The sequence below is a fragment of the Drosophila guanche genome, unplaced genomic scaffold (assembly GCF_900245975.1).
Source record: "Drosophila guanche unplaced genomic scaffold, DGUA_6, whole genome shotgun sequence".
Classification (NCBI taxonomy): Eukaryota; Metazoa; Arthropoda; class Insecta; order Diptera; family Drosophilidae; genus Drosophila; species Drosophila guanche.
Window position 1 is genome coordinate 7,706,216 of NW_022995744.1, and position 22,499 is coordinate 7,728,714.

At 46.7% G+C, this 22,499-nt stretch overlaps 1 protein-coding gene across 7 annotated transcripts in view; it reads left to right on the top strand.

The window, feature by feature from the left end:
• Positions 1–19,111, top strand: part of LOC117579090 (IQ motif and SEC7 domain-containing protein 1) — a 39,880-nt gene extending 20,769 nt beyond the window's left edge. For 3 of the 7 annotated variants that reach the window (XM_034264802.1, XM_034264800.1, XM_034264803.1), the window contains 5 exons: positions 14,123–14,731; positions 15,750–16,186; positions 16,257–17,563; positions 17,628–18,480; positions 18,545–19,111. In XM_034264802.1, the coding sequence (XP_034120693.1) occupies positions 14,123–14,731; positions 15,750–16,186; positions 16,257–17,563; positions 17,628–18,480; positions 18,545–18,996 (3,658 nt within the window). In that variant the 3' untranslated portion in view covers positions 18,997–19,111. Of the gene's footprint in view, positions 1–8,821; positions 8,863–9,261; positions 9,707–13,882; positions 13,993–14,122; positions 14,732–15,749; positions 16,187–16,256; positions 17,564–17,627; positions 18,481–18,544 lie in introns of those variants that run through there. The other 4 variants (XM_034264806.1, XM_034264801.1, XM_034264805.1 and 1 more) reach the window with 4 other exon arrangements.
• The last annotated feature ends 3,388 nt before the right edge of the window (positions 19,112–22,499 follow it).

Below are 22,499 nucleotides of genomic sequence, written 5' to 3' on the forward strand. Positions count from 1 at the left end.
ACAATGACTAAAAATCAACTAATTAAAACTTTAATTATAGTTGAATAATTGCAAAACCCCCGGACTTTTATACGAATTACTCAATTCTGCCCACAAAATACTGTCGTTCAAGTTCATTAGCTTCTGCAGAAGAAGTAGAAGTAAAAGAAGAGTGGCAGATGGAGGAAAGAGATAAAGAAAAGAAGCTTCAACAACATTCACCGAGCAACCAAAAATAGTAAACGAAGAAATAAAATTCGCATAATTTGACGACCATTTGGGCAGTGGGAAGTGGGGATTACGGATGAATGGATGGATGGTGGATTGCGGATTGAGGGATTATGTAAAGCCGCCAGATTTGTCTTTCTCCAAAAGGCCATCAGGCGGTTTTCAGCGCCTTGGATTATCCGATAAACATGGAAAAAGATGATGATTGAGGCGGAGGCGGAGTGCCTTGAAGAAGTGCAGAGACAAATTGAGAAATTCAATTGGAAAGAAGAAAAGCAAATGGGAAAATGGAAAAATGGAAAATACAAAAAATAATAATAATAAGCTGCTAATCGCTTGTAAACATGAGTTTTCCAATGAAAAATGCAACACACACGAAAATCAATGGAAAAGCCGAGACGAGAGGCGGGAGACACGAGGTAATGATACACATACCAATGGGGAATGCGAATGGGGGATGGGATAGGGTGGGTGGGTGAGTAGGTGGTACGTGATTTAGAGCCTAACGGGGGCGGGCAGTACAGAGAACCCTTGTGGGCGAACTTTCCCATTGTCTATGCCACATGAGCGGCAAGCATGGCCAACGCTGCTGCCTGCCGCCTGCCGCTTGCCGCCTGCCGCTGCCTCGTTGATTGATGAAGGCGCCAGCGGTATGGAAACAAATCTACAAAAAGCTGGGCAGTGGGCAGCTCCACGAGGAGAGGAGTGTGAGTGTGTAGGGAGGGCGGCGATTCATTCATGGCCAAGAGAAGAAACAACAAGTGGAGCGTTAGAGGGGGGAGGCCGAAGCAAAGCGAAGTGCAAGTGAAAGTGATTCCAAGTCCGAATCGGAGTACTCGGCAGGCAGCGTACTTCTTCACTGAAACCACAAAAGTTTCCCACTAACATCATTTTATATTTTTATTTCTCTGGGTCTCTGTCTCGTGTCGTGTCGTGTCGTGTCTCTGCTCCGCATCTTTCTTTCAGCATTTCAATGGGGCGGGGGTACTAATACTCGTACTCGTATCTCCCCAGCCATCCGTCACCAGCTCATCTTTGTCGTGGTCGTCTTCTTCGTGTGTTACACATTTTAATTGAATGAAAAAGCAGAAGATGGAAAACCCTAATGACAGAGGAGAGTGAATCTTGAACCGATCCCTGCCCCGATAGGCAGCACAACCGCCTGTCAAGCTTCATTAGACCCCCAATCCGATCCGATCCGTTGCGATGCGATGTCTGGGGTTCGTCTTCAGCTTCAACTTCAACTTCGTGTATTGTCTCTTCAGCATTCAGCGGTTCAGCGTTCACTTTCTAATGAGCCTAAGCCCCAGACCCAGACCCAAACCCAAGCCCAAGCACAGTTGTAGCCATGACCGAATGAACAATTCAATGGCCCCGCCAGCGTTGGCAACACGCAAGTTGAAGGTGGACCCTCTCCCTCTCCCTTCTGCTCTCTCTAGGGGAAGCTTTAGGGCCCCTAAGCTCTCGCAATCGTTTTGCTTCTCTCGATGTGTGTTTTCTCTGTTTTGGGGCGGACTGAAGGTCTAACAGCACAGCCATGTATGTAGTACCCCGTACCACCCAACCCTCCCTCCATCTCACTCTCGATTTTGCTTACAAATTGGGTTCAAAATGCCTAAGGTCAGTCGAGCTACAACCACATTGGAGAAGGCAAAGGGTGAAGGTAAAGGGGCGGAATAGGTAATCGCTTAGTTAGTAACTACATGCGACAAAGCTTTTGCGATGTTTACTAATGAAATAGAAAATAAGCTTCATATGTGAGTGTGGAGGGGGTTGATTGAGAAGTTAATTGGTTGGAAGGTTGGTTAGTCGGAAATACTTCTTGGCCGTATTTATTTGTTAGTTCATTTTGGAAATAGTGTAGAAAGGAAGACAAATGACAATAATCTACTCCTTGTCTGTCTTCTGCCTAACTTGTACCTTCCAACGCTGCCAACAGGTGTAGTTAATTTTTAAAATTAAGCATTCTTAGCATATTCTTAAATATTTTCCTCCAGTAAACGTTCCAAAAACATTCCTCAACCCCTGCATTGGTCCCCAACTTAATTAAAATGATTTTAGCAACCCTCACTGTGCTCCCCACTGCTTGCCACTGCTTGCTGAGATGCTTAAGGAATGAACGAGTGACTGACTGAACGAATGATTCAGCTGCAGTTACAGTAGCAACAGAAAACAGATTAACATACCAAGAGGAGCTGCTCAACAAAGGGAAACCAAAGAATGGGAGAGGGGGGGGACAGACTGGCATCCAATGTGCGTCAGAGCAGAAAGCTCATCTCAGTTCTAATTGTTCCTTAAGCTTGCTCAAACACCCCTACTGATGACAGCGGGAACCCCTATTAAAGTTCCTCTCTGGCAACCCTCGGTAGTAACTACTGTTGCTGCGTCTGCGGCTGCTGCTGTCATCATCAACGCTGTTGACGGGTTTGTTTGTTTGTTGATTGTTTCATAACACGGCCTGAAACGCCGCAGCAAGACGCGGCACGGGGTACGACGGGGGCAGCAGCTCCAGACGCAAGTACGGCAAATGGGTTTGTGTACCTTGTGCCTAATGCGTTAATATCAGCCCCAGCCTAGGCCGCATGGACAAGGGACAGTAAGCAAACGTTTTTGGCTCATTTCTGTACCCAAGCGATACTCCCCGTACGTATAGTTTGTGTATATTTTTATGACTTTAGTTTTAACGATGGCCCCACTACATACATATGACAGAGCGACAGCAGGTTTCAATGAAAAGTCAAAACAGGCCTCAGGTCCGGATATAAATGGTTTGTTGTCTGAGAAGCGGTATGGTATGGCATGGTATGGTTCACACACGTACAGATATGCGCACTCATGCACACAGGCGGGGAATACAGTCATATCAGTCTTAACGCTTGGCTCAGCCCGAGTCAGAGTCGGAGTCGGAGCCAGTGAGGCATTACGTTGCCCATTTTGTTAGTGGGCCCAGCCGCCACAAGCTAACGACGAGCGGGAGAGCGACTAACTACTACCAGAGGCAGGCACTCCACTCGGCCATAATGTACGGCACATGCACATGCCATATTGGAGAGGCGGCGGCGGTGGACGTCAGCACATCAGCAGTACCAGCAGCAAGCAGCAGCAGCAAGCAGCAGCAGTAAAGCGCCCCCGCTCGCCCTTCGCTCGATCGTGAGTCACCTGAGCGTAACGTAAGCTCAGCTTATTGTTCGAGTACGAGCGCGGGCATATACTCACTCGATGTAAGCACTCTCTAAACGAGAAAGCAGCAACAGCAACAGTGTTGCTGTCGTGTCTGGTTACAGAGAAATGCAGCAAGCTGTAGGAGAATAGTGCAATTGCAGCTGCTGCCTCGTTTAGCCAGTGCTTGATCCCAGCATATTGTTCGCTCTCCCAAGCTCCCACTGGCAAGCGCTCTCACTCTTGCCTGCAGTCTGCAGGCTGAAGCAGCTGTTAATGCGCTCTCTGAGAGGAAGCCAGCCTCTTTCTCTCTCGTGTTTGGTGTCGTTTGCATACGAATTTACACCTTTTTACGACTGTTTGTCGATTTACGAGCATGTTCATATGTGTATATGCATATGTATGCATGCATGAAATGTGCTTTCGGATCTGTTTTGAAATTGCCCAATTTGACAATGGGAGTGAAGTGGGAAAGCCCTGAAAGCCCTGTCTTTGTATTGTGCAAGTCTTATGAAAAACGTTGATTGAGTTAAAAATGCAAATAACTTTGATAATTGCAGTGCTGCTTACTGCTGCACTATAACGAGGGTTATATAATCCCAATTAGACCCACTGTGGCCAGCACACGTCATGTGTCAGGTGTGCTCCAAGCCCAGTGGCTCAGGTGTTTGGCAGAGAGAATTTTCTGTATATCTCTATTTTTCGTGTTTTTGTTTTGGCCGAATATTTGTTTTGTGGATCAATCGGAAGAGCCAGCAAAATTAGCCAGCATTTTAAGTGGCACACAGCGGCAGTACCCGCGCTCTCACACATACCATGCCACTATCGCTACCTGGCTGGCCGCCTTCTCCCGCGCCTCACACGTCTCGTAAGCCGCTGGTTCGAACAGTTTTTCAGACCCCGACGCCATTCTCTCTCAAAGCTCCGTCGAGGTAACACACAGGTTGCTCGCGCGCGCTGCTGTACTTCGTCTCTTTCGAACAGTTTTCGTAGTCAGCCGTTCGTGTGTTGATCGTTTTTACATACGTACGTGAGTTTGTGTGCGTGTGATGTGTGGTGGTGCATTTGTTAGTCACTTTGTTGTTGGCTGTCATTGCGATATTCGATAATCAATATTCAATATTCATATAAATACGATTTGTGTACCCCATATTTTGACAATACCGAAAATTAATATTTCCCAATGGGAATGCAAATTGATTTTGCAAACACAAATTGTGTGGCCATGTGTATGAGTGTATTTGTGCGTGTTCGTGTGCGTGAGTGCTAAATGAAAAGAAAATCAACGAAAAAAATACGCAACACGCGCAAAGCTCATGTTTATTACAGTTGTTGTTCCCATCTCCGTCCGTCTGCCTGTCTGTCTGTCCGTCTGTTGTGCAGGGGCAGGGACAGGGCCGGTTTATTAATTTGACATCGTCGTGTCCGCTTGCCACAATAACAAAAAAATAATAAAACCCTGCATCGAATAAAACAAAACGGAAACCATGAAACAATCAACAACAAAAAAACAACAACTACAGCAACAGCATAGCAGACAATTTTTTGATGTAAAAAATAAAATATAATTAAAGAGAAAATCGCCTTTCTCCAGCTGCGAGTATCACAAAAACAATAGTGCCGCCAAGTTGTAGCCAACAGCAGTAGCAAGAGAGGGAGAAAGAGCGGGAACCACGGCCACTGCCCCGTTACGTTTCGGCAAACACAACAACAACAATAAGAAGACTGTGCGCCCCAAACCATATGTGTCTCTCTCCCTCTCTCTCCTTCTGCCTCTGTCTCCTTCTGCATACATGTGTGTTGAACTGGAAATTTCTATTATTTTGTAATTGAAATTGTAGCAAGTGGCTAGGGAGAGTATGAGAGGGAGGCAGAGAGCAGGCAGTCATTTAATGGCTGACATATTCTTCCCCTAATGAGCATTCGATCTTCTACTGAAGGACTTCAGAGAATAAGTGCCTTCCGTGTCTTAATAGCTTCTTTAGCTTAGAAAATTGCAATAGGAAATAATTAGTTTACTGATGGGATCGCCGTTTAAGGAACATACTTTTGTAGTGTGCCACGTTTTCCAAGGAACATTTATACAGTTTCTGGAAATCAGCTGATTCAGAGAGGAAGCACAGCTTGAAAGATTCGAAGCTTCAGTTTAAATATTCACAGTCGTAACTGCAGCTTCGAAAAAGAGAGACAGGTCAACTGAGAGAGAGGAGTCACCACTTGCAGTGCGCAAACGTTGCTCACTTTTGACTCCTGCTCTTTGGTGCTTTTGGCCTGGCTTGTATAATCGCTGCCACCCTGCCACCCAATTACGCTGCATCGTAGTCGTCGTCGTCAACGTCGCCGTGGACGTAGCTTGCATATTGTATTTCCACTTCCTCTTCCGCTCTTTAGTTGTGGCGCGGAGTGAGAGCCAAATCACAGAGAGACCAAGAAAGAGATTTAGGGAGAGTGGGAGAGAGAGCGGGAGAGTGTGTTTGTGTGTGTGTGTTTTGTTTGTTGGTGCTTTCTGTTACGTGCGCCGTTACTAATGACACGAAAGTGAATAAAAAGGCATCGGGCACGGGGCTCTGCTAACCCAACCCCCTCCACCCTGAGGCACATACTCTGTAGCAAACTCCAGTGCCAGTGCGAGTGAGAGAGAGAGTTGGAGTACAGAAAATAATTATAAATTAAATAATTATACAATACAAGCAAGAAAACAACTAAAAGCTGATTGTACTTTAGCCTGTTGTTGTTGCCACTGCTGCTGCTGCTGCTGCTGCTGCTGCTGCTATGGCTGCTCGTGCAGTGGAACACCTGTAAAACAAAGGCAAAGCTCTATCTGCGGCAACCCTATCCAGCCGCCGATGTCGTGCGCGAGAGCGGATGCAACCCAGTCAGCCCCCAAGTCCCGCTACTCTCCGCTCCAAGCATTATGTATATCTGTTGCTGCATTGTTGCAAACCGAACCAGAAAAACTGAAAAACTACAACAAAATCACAGTAACCGAAACAGAAACAGAAACAGACTTTTCTTATAAACTTTAAAACAAACGAAAAACCTGCTCAACAAAATTGCAATTACAAACAAAAGTTTCTCAGAAATAGCAGAAAGAAACAAACAAGTTGGAACAGTTCTATGAAGTAGTCAGAAACGGCAGCGACAACAACTAGAACACACCAGCAGCAGCAGCAGCAACAATAACAACAGAGGCAACAACGACAACTTAAAAGACAACTAATAGGTTGCTAAATAACGAAAATATTCCGCTTTTAGCTGATTTTTTGTATACACTAGCAAAGGGAGAGGGTATAATGATTATAGCGAGAAGCAACAGCCAGTATCTTTGGTATCTTTATGCAACTTTGAAGATAATATTGTAGAGGTTTCCATCTGTATCTCTGAACTCTTGTCTGCACAATTCAATATCTTTTGCTCCACAAATCACTACCCTTATCTGAGGAACGTGGGCTCCACAGCGCCACTTTGTAGAACTAGATAGAGTATCTAGAGTTTGATACATTAAGAATTTAATTTTCATTCATTTTGTTTGTTTGTGGGGCTTGTGATTCGTGTGTGTTTTGTGAGTGGGCCTTAAAGCAGCATTCTATTCAAGCAGCAAGCGGCAGAATTGAGATTGAGAACTCCCCTGAAGCGCTTATTGGAAGCGGTAAGCAGTGAGCAGTAGGCGACTTGTTTTGGCCAATAATTCCATGACTTGTTCCAAGGCTGGGCCTGGGCACCGCCAGAATCGTGAGATTATCGAGCTGTTTGCACAGCTTTTTAGCTTGATTCACTCGGAGTGTATTCATGTCCGCTGACTGTTTTTTCGGGGTTCCATAATGACAGAGACAGAGACAGGCAAGTGTTGTCACAATTGTGTCCCGCGCTAATAACAGAGATGTCTCCGAGCAGGCGCAGGCGGATGGATGGATGGATGGATCGCTTTCAAGCTCTCGAAAGGCACTCGAAAAAGGTTCTTGAACTTGAGATTTTTTGGAAGAAAGTGTGGGGGTTGTTTCGAGTTGAGTGTTGTGTATTTCCCTCCATAAATATAATATTTTTATGTCTGCATGATGCTAGATCTTGATCTTGGGACAAAACACTTTGTGTGTCGCTGTTTCCCTTTCTATTCGTTTGCCTAGTCGCTCGTATAACTCATTGTTTTCATGGCAAATTCTCACGCATTTTGCACATAAATTTTCATATGATTTATGGATCATACGACCCTCGGTCCGTCCGTCATTGTCTCTGTTTGCCAAGTGGATCAGGTCATTCAGTCAATTCAGTTTGTTGGAGCGTGAGGATCACCCCTTCGCTGGGCCTGGGCCCTGTGCCAGCACACACTTTCCCATCGGTAAGCACGTCTTGTGTCTGGGTCTGGGTCTCTGGATTGGAGCAGATCCAATACCTGCGATCCGATTCGTAGTCTCTCTGTCTGGCACAAGTCGATCGTTGTCTCTGCGTGTCGTGACATGTCCAATTTGAATATTGTTTATTTGCATTATTCTCCCTTCTCGCTTGCTCACTCTCTCTGTGTTGTCTTTGCGCTTTTTCCTGCATAAATAAATAGTTCTGCAGTTGACAACTTGCGACTTTTACTTGTGTTTGGATCGGATCGACTGACTGACTGACTGACTGACTGAATGACTGACTGGCTGATCGCTGACCCAAAAACAGAAACAGAAACCGACACAGAAACAGAAACAGAAACAGCAGCAGCAAAATGTTGATGATTAAATGCGATTGCTCACAGCTCTCTCATTGACGCTTGGCACAACAACAGCAACATTTGTGTGTGTGTGTGAGTGTTTTGCAAGTGTCATGCTTCTTCTATGATTATCATTTCATACAATCAAAGGGGATTAAGAGGGTATGATGTGAGTAAGACCTGTACATGATCTTTAAGGATTATTGTTCATCAGTCAGCTCGGTGAATGGAAAGCCCCTATGGATTACATTTCCTTAAATACGGTTTCACTTCATAGCTACGAGCTGGGATCTGTGAGCAGTCTACTGACCGACCAATGGGCGGAAATATCACAGAAATATAGTGGCAGAATGTTGTAGAAATATGTGAAATATAAGACTCTTTTACTAGAGAAGAGATTGGTACAATCTATAGCAATTATAAGCACTGATTCATCTACTTTTCAATGAAAGATCAGCTGTAGGTTTTAGATAGTAATTAATAATAGTTCTTGTTAATTATTTACTATTCTTTACATGGCTATTTTTACACAATGTCAACGCCTCATTCTCTACAATTAATTGTTTAAATAAACTAAACACAGCTGTGTGCCATTCGCTGTCGTTTACAGCTGTCTAGGGATAATAATAACAAAAAATGGAACATCATTTATGTGTATATTTTCCTGAGGTACTTCCAAGTCTATAGCCCCCGGACTGCTGCCTATCTCTATATATTTCTCTCTAGCTCTATCGCTGTGTTGCGTTTTCTAACCTCCGACTGGAGGCAACACTCATATAAATGTTATTCCATGTTTTATTTATACGGTTACTTTTTTATGACAAACGCGCTTTGAAGGGCAGTCGTGCTTCCCTCTCTTGCTCTCTCTCTCTCTCTCTCTCTTGCTGTTGCTCTCTGTTGGTGTTTTGGTGGTTGGGGAAAGAAATAATAAATAAACACTGCAAATTACTATCGCAAATGTGTCGCTGGTTTATCGTAGGCATAAGAATGTAGCCCCATAGTCGCGCCAGTCGAACGGAATTCCACAAACCAACAAAAACCAAAGATAAAATGACAAAGAACGAGGCGAGGCGGTGGCTCAAACGAGAGAAACGCTCGGAAAAAGCAGATTGAAAAACGAACCAAACCCAAAAAATAAACAAAAACAAAAACAACAAATTGATAATCGCGCAAAAAAGATCAATCGATAACAAGAAATCAATTTGAAAAACACAAACGAAAACAAAAGAACAAACGAAATTAAGCGAAAAGCGAACCAAAACAAAGAGCACGAAAAAGGCGAATGCTGCCAATGCGTTGAAGGCGAAAGTGCCGCGTATTCCCGTACATCCATCCATCAGCAAATCCTTTCCGAATGTCGTCCAGGTGTGAACATCACCACAAATCGCGGCGCCAGCAGCTCCCAGTGCCGGCACCATCCCCCAGTCACTCCCACTCCCACTCCCATTCGGATCTCAGTGGCGAGTCCTTTCTGCAGTACTGCACGGACGGGGACAAGAAGCCACCGCCCATTGTGGTGGTGGTGGGGGATGGCCGAAGTCGAGTGCGGCGCGTGGTGCGCACTGCCACACGGCACGTGACGGTGGTCAGTCTTTCCACGCGGCACAAGGAGACGCAGACACACACCTCGCACCATGTGACGGCGGTCAGGTAAGCACCACAAATCCCCCACCAAGTGGGATCTCCCTCTGCTCCACGAAGTCAGAGATCTACAGCTGTGGCCCCCTCCAAGTGGTCAAAACTCTCCTCTTATCGTCTGGGCCACACACACACATAACATACCCGTTATCTTTATGGCGGGGGGATTGGGTTCTCCAGCTATTTGTGGCCCTGCCAGTCTGGCATTTAGCCAGAGATAAACCTCCTCCGATAATTTAATTATTAATAAACTCTCGGTATGTATGGGTCTTTCCGCCGCTATAGAGGGAACACCCTGCAATGGGTATTACAAGTAGTTTCAGTATCTTCTAGATTGTCACAAGAACAGGGTCAGGGTGTTTGTATATCCTGATAATCTATAAGAAACAACCAATGAAAGTAGTGATTATGGTAAGACGTTGTGGGGAATGTCTACTACGTCTACTTAAGCCAGTTCCACATTGGAATTTCTCTAAAAATCTGAAAATTCGAATCTTACAAGTAAAAGGTTCTGCGCCAAGCCTGACGACAACCTTCTCCCTAAGCGACTTTTGTAACGCTTTCGTTGAGCGGTAGATGCCGCCACATCGACTTCGCTGCCCACAAATGAATGTAAATCTGCAAATTCTTTTATTTTGTGGCATACTTTTATGGATTCGGTTTGGGAGAATATTTTCTGATGTAGAATGCATGTAAAGTGCATGTAGAAATTCCAATTCATGGCGGGATCTGCAGGAGGAATAAATAGTAGGAAGACATTGAAATACAAAATGTCCCCTTAAATGTCTACCGATGTCATCGTATTCCCCTTGAACCATCACTCACATGTTTCTATTCTTTGTATTTAGTTACGTTTAGTTATATTTTCCGTAACGTTCCGTAGCAATCATTCGATTTTGTTAAATTTTTGTAGTACATAAATAATATTCCGAATTTATATCATAATGTTCGATTGGTCCCTTGCATTTTTTCTCTATGCGGCCGTCTCTTTTCTAATTCTCCTCATGCCGATGGTCTTCATGGTGCATCGGAAGTTGATTTCACAGATGGAACTGGAGAATCCAGACGTAGAAGCCCCCTTGGGAATTGGACTAAGTCAAGAGGAACTGGAAAATTTAGGAGAAAATCTGTACGGGATGACGAAGATTGAGGTTGAAGTAGAGAAGGGAACTCAGAAAGCTGCAGAGGTTGGGATAACAGAGGCTCCAAAAGAGACTCCAGAAGGGATTTTAGAAGCAAATGCGGAGACTTCAGAGGAGCAGGAGAGTAACCTCAATTTAAAAGAAAATGAGGTGCAGATTCCAGAAGGGCAGGCGATTCCCGAGACTTCAGAAGAGAAAGGGATTCCAGATACTCCAGAAGATCAGATTATCCAGACTATACAAGAGAAGGAGATGGAGTTGGATACTCCGACAGTATCGAAGGATGTGGCGAATCCAATAGAGAAAGATACTCCAGAAAAGGAAATTCCCTTGGCTGAACGCGTAACACTCACAATAGTCCCTAGCCTACGGGGACCCATTAAATGAATAAAATTGTTTGTTGCAGTCTACTTACCATCTTCCTCATTCTCCAGCCCAAGACACTGTTTCTCTGTCTCTGTGTCCCCTCCCCTTTGGCGTGTCTGAGCCGCTTTGTGGCACGCTCCATAACGCAATGCAGCTAAGTCCCCATTCACATTCAAAATGCACAAAAAAGTACTAATATAAAATCAATAATAATTACGCATAACGCTTCTCTGGGGGGAAAGGCGGTTCGGGCCTTTCAGGTCAGACAAAATGCAACGACACTTGTTGCATGTCAAGCAGGGAGGAAGCAGCGACTGTGGCAGAGACTCGCTGCAGCAGCGACAGCAACTGCGGAAGTTTTTGGCTCGCGAACGCAGGCAGCGGTGGCTTGTGTGACGTTTGTGTGTCGAGAAGAGAGATACAAGATATAAGATACGAGATACACGAAACGCGATCCGAGACACCAGTCGCACGTCCATGGGCTGCCTGTCTGCTTGGTTGGTCAAACAGAGAAGAAGCCAACGAAGCTGCTGCTGCCCCAAACATGTGCAACGTGCAACGGCAAACAATTAGGGGCGACGTGTGGCAGATGTTTTTCCTTTGGCCTTTAAATTGAAAGCAGGACCTCTTAAAAAATCACAAGAGTGGAGAGGGGGAGAAGTGCCGAGAGTGCGGGGAGAGAAGTGGCAACAATGACAAGCGGGTTCTCCTCCAGCTGCTGCTGCTAGTGTGGCAGGCAAAACTACCTGCCGCCTGTTGTCCTTGCAACAACAGAGAAAAGAAGAAAAAAACTGCTAAGAGATAAAGCCACGGTGGTGCCAGGTGCAGCTGGAAAAACTGGCCAAAAAGAGAGACAGAGAGCGTGAGAGTTGGAGGGAATGAGAAGGATGCCCCTTTCAATAGTTATCCTTCGGCATGAATCCTGTTTTGGCTGATCCTGTTTTGTGCTCTTCTTATGCTCGCTAGGTGCAAATCTGCAGCTGCCACAAAAGAAGAATGAGCGAGACATAGAAAGAGAGAGAGAGATAGAGACTGATTCCCTGTTGCGAAAGAAATCATTTCAGGAGAGGATTTTCGATTTTCTAGCTATACGAAGCGAATACGTGGATAATGAATTATTCGAGGAGCTGAAGATCAGCATGCAAATCGAATTCACGATTTCATGGCAAATCAATAAAGGATGAAACGTATTTGGCTGATTAGAGGTAGAAAATACAGCACCAAAATATGTCTGATATTTGGGGTTGATAAAAGATTGAAGAAGAAACTCCGATTCTAAAGGTGTAAATGCTGACAGGCAACAGTTGGATTCAATTTTAAGTGCCTTAATCCGAAATATTCCCCCTTTTTCCTTTTTTTTAATTGTGGCTAAGAACAGAAGCATTACTGAACCTTTTTCAGGCTCAAAGGCCACATGAAAACCATGAAAAAATCATATCATATAATTAAGTAAAGGCTTTGATTTGATTCACGACTTAGAACAGAGCACAGAACAGGCTGCGGAGCAAGTGGGAATCTGGTTTTGCGGTTTGTTGTATTTCAATCACCTGTCTACTAGACCTGGAAAGGCCTGGCTTCCGATGAGTTGCGGCTGCTCCTCTCAGCTCTTTGTGGCTTCCGTTGGAAGCTTCGAGGGTGCGGTCCTTCCGGCTCGTCTGCCCATTCTGCGTCCACTTGGACATGAAATTAGTGACCGCATCGCATGTAAACGATGTGTAAATCCACAATAATTCCATTCTCCTTGGCAAATTTGTTTTGAGATTAAAGTAAGCTTGGAAGCTAATATTTCCTTTCTTTATTGCCTTAAAATTATTCATACGGTGAGTCCCTCCCAATAACCAATAATTCCAATTAATTAAGTGTTGATCTGTTAATTTCTCAGCTGAAAATCTCTCTCTCTCTCCAATTGTTGCTTCAGTGCACTGGCATCCTGGGTGTCTCCTTTCTGGCTGTTATCCTGTTCAATAAGTTTGTCATCGTGGGCTAATCATTTCTCGTTTCCTTCGCTTTCCACTCTCTGTTCTTTGTGGCATATGTGGCGGTGCTGTCTATGTCCATCTCTCTCCCTCGGTTCTCTGTCTCCTTTCAATAATGGATCCTTTTACGCTTAGGATTTCTTTATTTTTGTCTGAATGTTTTGTCTGTTTTAAGGGTAGCAGCAGCAGCACAACAATTGTTCTTTTACGGGTGGAATACGAATGGATTCAAACAAAACAGATGCATTTCGTCGTGTCTCTGTAGCCATCCATCCACCGGTATTGTGTGGGATTACTATTCGTGTGGGCTGTTCTCTCACGCACACACACACACACACACTTAATGAGCCATGCGAAACACGTTTCTTCTTCTACCAGAGAGAGAGAGAGAGAGACTAAGAGGAAGAGAACGCTGCGCCTGCGCTTGCGCATGATCCCTCAGCGCTTTGTCGAGCATTGGCCGAGCGCTCGGTTTAGTTCAAACGCGAACGCCTTTAAGTTCGGACGTGCCCTTACACCCAAAAGTATCTTCCGTTCGGTTAGCGTCGCTTCCTCCGGCAGTCCAACACTCGGGCAAACAATTTGAATATCATTTGGATCGCCAGTCGCGTCGTGTATGTTAATTAGAATCGATCTATCGGTGGCATCTTGTGCCTCTCATTTGGCGTTGCTCCAACTGTTCTTTTTTTTTGGATGTGCCTCTGCTGGCACACGCGCTGCCACCAGTCGAGGCATAAATATCCCATTTATCATCAGTGTTCTCTCCACGATAAGCGATGATTATTTGCATATCGGGTTTTATAATTGGCGAAAGGTAGGAACCGCCTCACACACCCATCTCGGCCCATCTCTGACCCAGAAAACGAAAGTTCTCTCCCGGACATGCCCTACTGATAATAGATGAGTTTCCCATAGCTAATGTCTCTCCCTATTCGGTTTTGCAGCTTTCCCCAAAAGAGCATTGAACGCAGCGGCTCCACACAGTACGATCTGGCTGGGGCGCCGCCAGCTGGCGGCTCCACCACAGCTTCAACCACCGACAGCGGCAGCGTTGGTGGCTATGTCTACCTGCAGAATCATTATGCGCCCGGCGCCCACAACGCCGCCGCTGCCATCAATTACCCAACGCAGCATCACCATCCCCAGATGATCTACCAGCTCCAGCAGTATCCCACGTGCCATCAGCAGCAGCAGCAACAGCAGCAGCAGCAGCAGCAGCACCTGCACCAGGCCGCTGCAGGACACTACATGCAGGTGACATCAACCACAGCAGGTGGATCCTCGGCATACCACCACCAACACCACATGCTCCACGGGGGTCAGCACGGACAGCATCATGCGCACCATCACGGCCATGGCGGAGCGGTGGTCATTGCCGGCAGCGGCGTGGGCACTGGCATGGGTGCAGGCAGCGTGATTATGCAACATCAGCAGATCCAACAGATGCAACACCAACAGCAGCAGCAGCACCAGCAACAGCACCAGGGAATGCACAAGAAGAACTCCATACGCAATGGCGGAGATGTACTCAAGCGCGGGCGGGCACAATCAGCGTAAGTATTCGACTTCTTACAGGGAGGAAATTAAGGGAAAACTAAGAAGTGGATCAAGCAATATCAGAAGCAGAAGTTGAGCAGTCATTTGGCAAGTAAAATATGAATTAGGTGCCACTTGCTAGTGCAATCTAGATGATAAATGTGCCTTGTCTAGGCGGCATCTATTCATATGTATGGAATTGCTTGTTCCTCGAATCAACGGAAGGAAGATTGATGAGTATTTATCAGTTGTAGGAACAATCTGCATACTCTTAGGGCAAAGACATTCCATACTTACCCTCAAGCACACCTAATCCAAGGAAAAGGCTAATCTCTCTGACAATTCAATAATATCCAAGAGAACGAATGAGTTTGAACCTTGGACTTCCCCACTTGAAAAGTGGCCAAATCACCAGCACGCAGCGGGATTCACAGCCAGCCCTAGGTAGAGTCTAGTATCTAGTATCTAAGATTAGGTGCCACCTGAAGATAGCAGTTGGTAGCCAGGCGAGTGGGCAAATATTTGCCTGCGACTGCAGCACACATCATCCGATAAAAATGATGATGTGAATGATGATGATATGAGGTGAACAAACATGAAATTCCGCAGAAATCACGAGGGGGGAATGCAGCAGTAGCTGCTTAGAGAGGGAGCGAGCTGACCCTCTGTGACCTCTGCAGATTGCAATCGGATTGAGCAGCCATTTGGTTGCTCATAAAAGACACACAAATATTCACCAACAAAAGGAAATACTATAGAGGGGCCTGAGCTGCGAATTTGTTTTATCGGGCAACGCAGTGACGACGCCAAAAGAAAAGGCAGAAATTGTTGTATTTCCAAGATACGACGGCGTCGTTTGGTTGCTATCTTATCGCGAGAAGGGAAAACATTCGGCTCGTGTGTGCCCCCAAGACACCGCTGGGCTGGGTAACAATTGATTGCAACTTTTAGAACAGAACAGAACAGAACAGAGCACAGAAAGTGTCCCATCTTCAATCAATCTACAATCCATCTCCTGCTCTTCTGTTCTTACAGCTACGAACTCTCTCAAGATCTGCTGGAGAAGCAGATCGAACTGCTGGAGCGAAAGTACGGCGGAGTGCGGGCCCGGAACGCAGCGGTGACCATCCAGCGGGCATTCCGACACTACATGATGGTGAAGAAGTTTGCCTCCATCACGGCCATGGCCAAGGCCGAGAAGCGGCTCAGTCGCCGCATGGTGGTGACGTCCTCCAGCCTGCAGCTGGCCGAGGAGAATGCCTCCTCGTCGGCCTATGGCAGTGCCACAGAATCTCAATTGGATCAGCAGCAGCAGCAACAGATGCAACAACAGCAGCAGCCACGTGTCACCATTATGGCAGGTCCGGCAGGAGCAGCATCCCCGGGACTCTCGAGGACGCCACCCACTCGTTCTCTTTCGATGCGGGAGCGACGACAGCTGGACTGCAGTCCCATACCAAGGAGTCAATCAGGTAAGTAATCACCCGCTCTCTCTCTATGAATAGATCCTTTACTCAATCGTAATCCTCTTGCCCTGTCCAGGCGCCTCTCCCGTATCCATTTCGGGCTCTACAGCCACCGCCGCTGGACTGGCCTCCCATCCGCATGTGAATCTGCTGCACGCGGCCGAGCCGCATTACTACAATGCCCAGGGAGCCGCCTACTACACCAGCTATCATGGATCGCCGCATGACCTGAGCTATGCCAGCTCCGCGGATGTCTCGCTGAACGCCTCGTGGGTGAACACCAGCGGCCACATTCCCCACACGCCCTACTACTCGGCGGCACAGATCTACATGCGCCCCAAGGGCGGCAGCACCACGCCCACACCCAGCTGCAGCGGCAGCACGGGCAGCGGCAGTGGCAGTGGCAGCGGCAGCTGCAAGAAGGTGCCCCCAGAGGTGCCCAAGCGCACCTCCTCCATCACGGCCCAGCAGCAGAGCCAGTTGCTGCTGCTGCAGCGGCAGACGCCGCCTCCGCCCTCGCTGCTGCGCACCAACGGACTCTGCAAGACGGCGGAGAACGGCAGCCTGACCTCCGTGCAGAGCTCTGGCTCGGACTCGAGCGTCACTTCGGCAGAGAGGAACATGAACAGCGATCTGGGATCTGATCGCAGCAATTCCCCGCACACGTGGAAGCGTGGCACGGCCCTGAACAGCTCCCAGCAGTTCTCCACGCACTCGGCTGACTCGGTCACGGTGCCCGTTGGAGGTGGAGCCGTTGTTGTCTCTGGAGCAGCCATCGCTGCTGCTGGCCCTGGAGCGTATGCCGCACAGATGCAGGCAGCCGTGGCAGCGGCCACAGCGGCGGGTGGAGTGCCGCCGTCGGACGATCATGCCATCTCATCGCACACCAGCGCCGCGCAGTACGAGCAGCACGAGCAGCAACAGCACGAACAGCAGCAGCTGCAGGCAACTGCCGCCGCAGCCGGCGTGGCACAGAACTCCAGGATGTCGGAGACCATAAGGAAGCGGCAGTATCGCGTCGGCCTCAATCTCTTCAACAAGAAGCCAGAGAAGGGCGTCACTTATCTGATCCGAAGAGGCTTCCTCGAGAACACACCACAGGGCGTGGCCCGGTTCCTGATCACCCGCAAGGGCCTCTCACGACAGATGATTGGCGAGTATCTGGGGAATCTGCAGAACCAATTCAACATGGCCGTTCTCAGCTGCTTTGCCATGGAGCTGGATCTGTCTGGCCGCCAGGTGGATGTTGCCCTGCGCAAGTTCCAGGCCTACTTCCGGATGCCCGGCGAGGCGCAGAAGATTGAGCGGCTGATGGAGATCTTCTCGCAGCGCTACTGCGAGTGCAATGCGGACATTGTGGGGCGCCTGAGGTCATCCGATACGGTAGGTTTTCCATTGCTCCCTTTGGATCTGTAGAATCTTCCACTAATTTCGGTTCTTTTTACAGATCTTTGTGCTGGCATTTGCCATCATTATGCTCAATACGGATCTGCACACGCCCAATCTGAAGCCGGAGAGGCGCATGCGCGTCGAGGACTTCATCAAGAATCTGCGTGGCATTGACGATTGCCACGACATTGACAAGGACATGCTGAGCGGCATCTACGAGCGCGTTAAGTCGGACGAGTTCAAGCCAGGCAGCGATCACGTCACCCAGGTGATGAAGGTGCAGGCCACCATTGTGGGCAAGAAGCCAAATCTGGCGCTGCCCCATCGCCGGTTGGTGTGCTATTGCCGGCTGTACGAGATACCCGACGTGAACAAAAAGGAGCGGCCGGGCGTCCATCAGCGAGAGGTGTTCCTCTTCAACGATCTGCTGGTCATCACCAAGATCTTCAGCAAGAAGAAGACCTCCGTGACGTACACGTTCCGCAACAGTTTCCCGCTCTGCGGTACGGTGGTGACCCTGCTGGACATGCCCAACTATCTGTTCTGCATCCAGCTGTCGCAGAAGGTCGATGGCAAGATCCTGATCACATTCAATGCCCGCAACGAGCACGACCGCTGCAAGTTTGCCGAGGATCTCAAGGAGTCCATCAGCGAGATGGACGAAATGGAATCGCTGCGCATCGAGGCAGAGCTGGAGCGACAGAAGTCGGCGCGCAATCGGGCACCGGGGAACGCAGAGAACCGGGATAGCGGCGTGGCCGATGTGGAGGTGTGTCCCTGTCCCTACGGCTCCCAGCCCGGTGGCGGCTCACAGGCAGCTGGCGAGCAGGCAGCAGGCAACTCGGTCGACAACTCGCAGCAGCTGAAGCGCAGTGCGCTCAGCAACAGTCTCCTGGACATGCACGAGCAATGTGAGTTCTGAGATTCAGATTTTGATGTGTGAGAGCGTTTGCCTTATTCCGCGTCTCCTTTCAGTTGGAAACGAGAAGCCTCAGCGACGCGGCAGCGTGGGCTCCCTGGACAGCGGCATGAGCATCTCCTTCCAGTCGACCACCACGTCTAGCGCCTCGCGGGAGAACGCTGCGGCCATCGCAGCAGCCGCCAATGCAGCGGCGGCCGCGAAGATGCGCTTCAACATGCCTCCAACGGCAGCGATCGCAACTCCCAGCAATGTTTATGCAGCGCCCGGAATGCAGGCCTATACGCATGCAAACTTTGTGCAGCAGTCGCAGGCTGCCTACATGATGCAGCAACAGCAAATGCTACAGCAGCAGGCACATATGCAGGCTCAGGCCCAGGCGCAAGCTCAAGCTCAAGCTCAGGCGCAGCAGCAGGGAGGAGGAGGAGCTGTAGTCACTGGCCGAATCCCTGGAAGGGAGAGAAAAGCCTCACGCTCCGATGAGAATGCACGATCGACGGAGGTCTAAGTCATCTTACTCAGCAACGTATTGTACATTTCCGTTCTTCATCAGCAAAGCGATAAATATTAAATCTATGCAGAATATAGAGTGAAAATCTGTAGCTGTATAATCCGAATCGAAACGAACCGAAAGCCATTTTTCTCCAACACCTAACAAACACACCCACACACAACACAACACACCACAGCACACACACAGCTTACGAGTATATAGCGAATTTTGAATGTTCCTTCGTTCTCTGCTAATATTAATTAATGTACATAAATTAAACAATTGTCTGTTTCCCCCCACTACCTATCTACTTGCTAAAATAAGTTTCTAAAACTAATTGTATATATATTCAGCATAAATATGCAAACATATACATATTACCCTCTACGATATACGATAACTATTCTCAATATACACACATATACATACATATATAAACAAGATAAATTGTATAACACTTGATTTCCTCCAAGAAACACCAATTTACCCAAGGCATTTACCCTAAGCGAAATGCCACCAATTTTTATTCAATCCTCTCTACCAATTACAAACGCGATCGATCTATGAATGTCCGATTACTTACTAGTTCTATTAGCAATACATATTAACAATCCCCCGTTGAGTGCGCGCTATGTTTACTTTAACATATTTTCAATTATCCAAAAGAAAACAACAAATGGATGGATATATGTTCGTGTAACTAAACAACAAATGTTCAAACATGCCGCATGTGTGTCGTGTATATACCCTGAATATTAATTTAAAAGCATTTAGCTATATTATAATATTATTCATATTTATAGAGCCAAAACTACCCAAAACCGAAAACCTAAAATATAATATGTAATAATAACAAAACCGTATATGAAAACAACAACAACAAAATATGTATATGAAAAACAGAAAAAGACTTAAAAATTTCAATAAATGAAAAGAAATAATACCAATTTGCTGTTGACCTTATGGATCCATCAGTCAAAGTGTATCCAATGCATGCCTTCGCCACGGCATGAATGCGCCTTATTGTTACATTACATTTACACCAATTGTTTGAATTTAGTCCATACAAGCGTTTAATGGCAGCGAGCTTTCGTCATAAGTCAGTAATACTCGATGTTTTCATGCATAGCATCGATACATCCCCTTGTGCATTTTCCAGCACTGGCTACCAAAAAACATAAACATCGGAGTATTTCGCAAACTTCTTTATTCTTTATTTGAAGGCCGATCTGGACATGCCACACCTCCTCGTAATCGGGACATTGTCCCGGATAGCTGGAAATCCTTCAGGATGCAAGGACATTAAGGATAAAGCCATTTTATCGTTGATTTCAGATATAATCTTTACAACGCTATAACTTGGCTGTGTCCTGTCGAATCAGGACATGCCACGTCTCCTCGTGATCGGGACAGTGTCCTGCATCGTTTGAATCCATCAAGGACCTTAAGGACTGCAGGATATAGCTGTTTCAAGTCATTTTGAAATACAACACTATCGGGAACCAAACCAGCCCCCAAAAGAGACTTCAAAATATTGAAGGTATTATTGGATATCCCCGAAAGTATGCTACGCTTTTTATTGGTAGAAAAACTTGTTTAGTTTTATATTTTTACAAAAATTGTCCTTTAAGGAAGTATTTGCCTAATCCGACTCGGTCTGACTGTCAGACTGGAACTCGGCCACTTCGATTCCTGATCCTTGTAGTCATTGTACTTCTGATCGCAGCCCACATAGGAGTCGTTCTTGTTGGACAATGCAAAGTCGTGTGTGTCGGCAATAACGAAAAGCAAGCCTTCCACGATCATTCACAGGAAGAAGGTTGAAGTTACTGGGGGCATTCACGCACGTATTGGAGAGCTGCAATAGAAGCGTGCAGTCCTCATCGTTCAACGGTTTCGAATTTCTGAAAAACACCAAACGAGAACAGTTAAAAAAGAGCTGCTGAAAGAGACAATATACTACACCTTACCTTTTCAGTTATTCGCTTGGCAGTATACATAAGTATGTATGTTGATACTTAAGTGAATTTTTCGTATGGTCGAATCCTTGCCATGCCATGAAATCCATAGCCGGCGAAAGCCACACCACACATTTGAGCTCCAAACTGCCACACAGTTTGGCCCGACTCATATCTGCTTCTTCGCATCGTTGCAATATTGGCACATTATCCGCAGATGGACTGCAGTTCCTCGCTGTCGTCAAAGGTTACAGTACAGCCTTGACGTCCTGGACATGTCCTCATAGCGGGAAAGCGAAAGCTGATGAAGTCAAAGCAACCGCAGATCTTGGGCACATTGGCAGACTGGCTCTGTTGTAAAAGAAGCAGATAATGGGCGTAGATAACCAGGAGAGTCAGTATGCGATCTTTATGTACATTGCTCGCATCCTCTTCATTTGTCAACTGAGGAGGGAGAAAACACACATTAGATTGCCCATAAATTATATTGATGCGTTCCGCTGCTATACTTGCATTATGTAAGTGTCGCGTGACCTCAATGCGGGACTGTTCATCCTCATCTGGTACATAATCGTCACATATCTCTCCATACTTAGTTTTTGCGGCTGTTCTCGGACTCTTCAAACTGCGCATTGGGGACGTAATGCTCGTCAGTGTTTGCTTTGACAGTCAGTGTGTGTATGTATCGCTGGATCATCAGCATGGATCATCTGTTCCAGAGCCGCGAAGATCCATTGCACGCATGTGGTTCCTCGTGGTCTGTCGTTTGGGTTTCATCTAGCTTTTCTCCCACGAAGAAGACCTCGCCAGTCCGTACGTTGACGTCCGATGAGTGGTACATCGGCTTGCAGCGTAAGAATGGAGTTCTAAAACACACAACAAATAGATGTACTTTGCAAAATGATCATCCAAAGGGTGGAACAGACCGCATGGAGGGCTGAAAATTGCCTACTGTCATGTTCTCGTACTGAAATTTACCTGCTACAGTATCCGCCATGATTGTTTATCGTTTTACTGAGGTTCTTAATGCTCGAATTAACCCATTTGAATTGTTTTGCCAATAAAGTTTGGGAAAAATTCCGATGTTTATGTTTTTTGGTAGCCAGTGCTGGAAAATGCACAAGGGGATGTATCGATGCTATACATGACAACATCGAGTATTACTGACTTATGACGAAAGCTCGCCGCCATGAAACGCTTGTATTGACTAAATTCCAACAATAAGGTGCCACCTGGCTGTTGTTCCAAACAAAAGCTGAATGGTGCTGCAGTCCCAGAAAACTATATAAATGTAACCATTTGGGCCATTTGGGTGACCGATTGACTTATCGACATACTGGGGTGCCGTCTCATTGGGTTCTGATAGCTTTTTGAGAGAAGACGCAGATACAAACTTGGCTTGATTCTGTTTTCTTGAACGTTTTCTTTCAACTTGCTGAAGTAAAAAGTGCACTTTGGATTTTGTTTTCTTACAGAAAATCAATTTTTTATTGATTCAGAAAAAGTTCAGTTTCATTTTTTTTTGTTTTCTGGTTTTGGATGACAGCTTTTTGCTCTTTA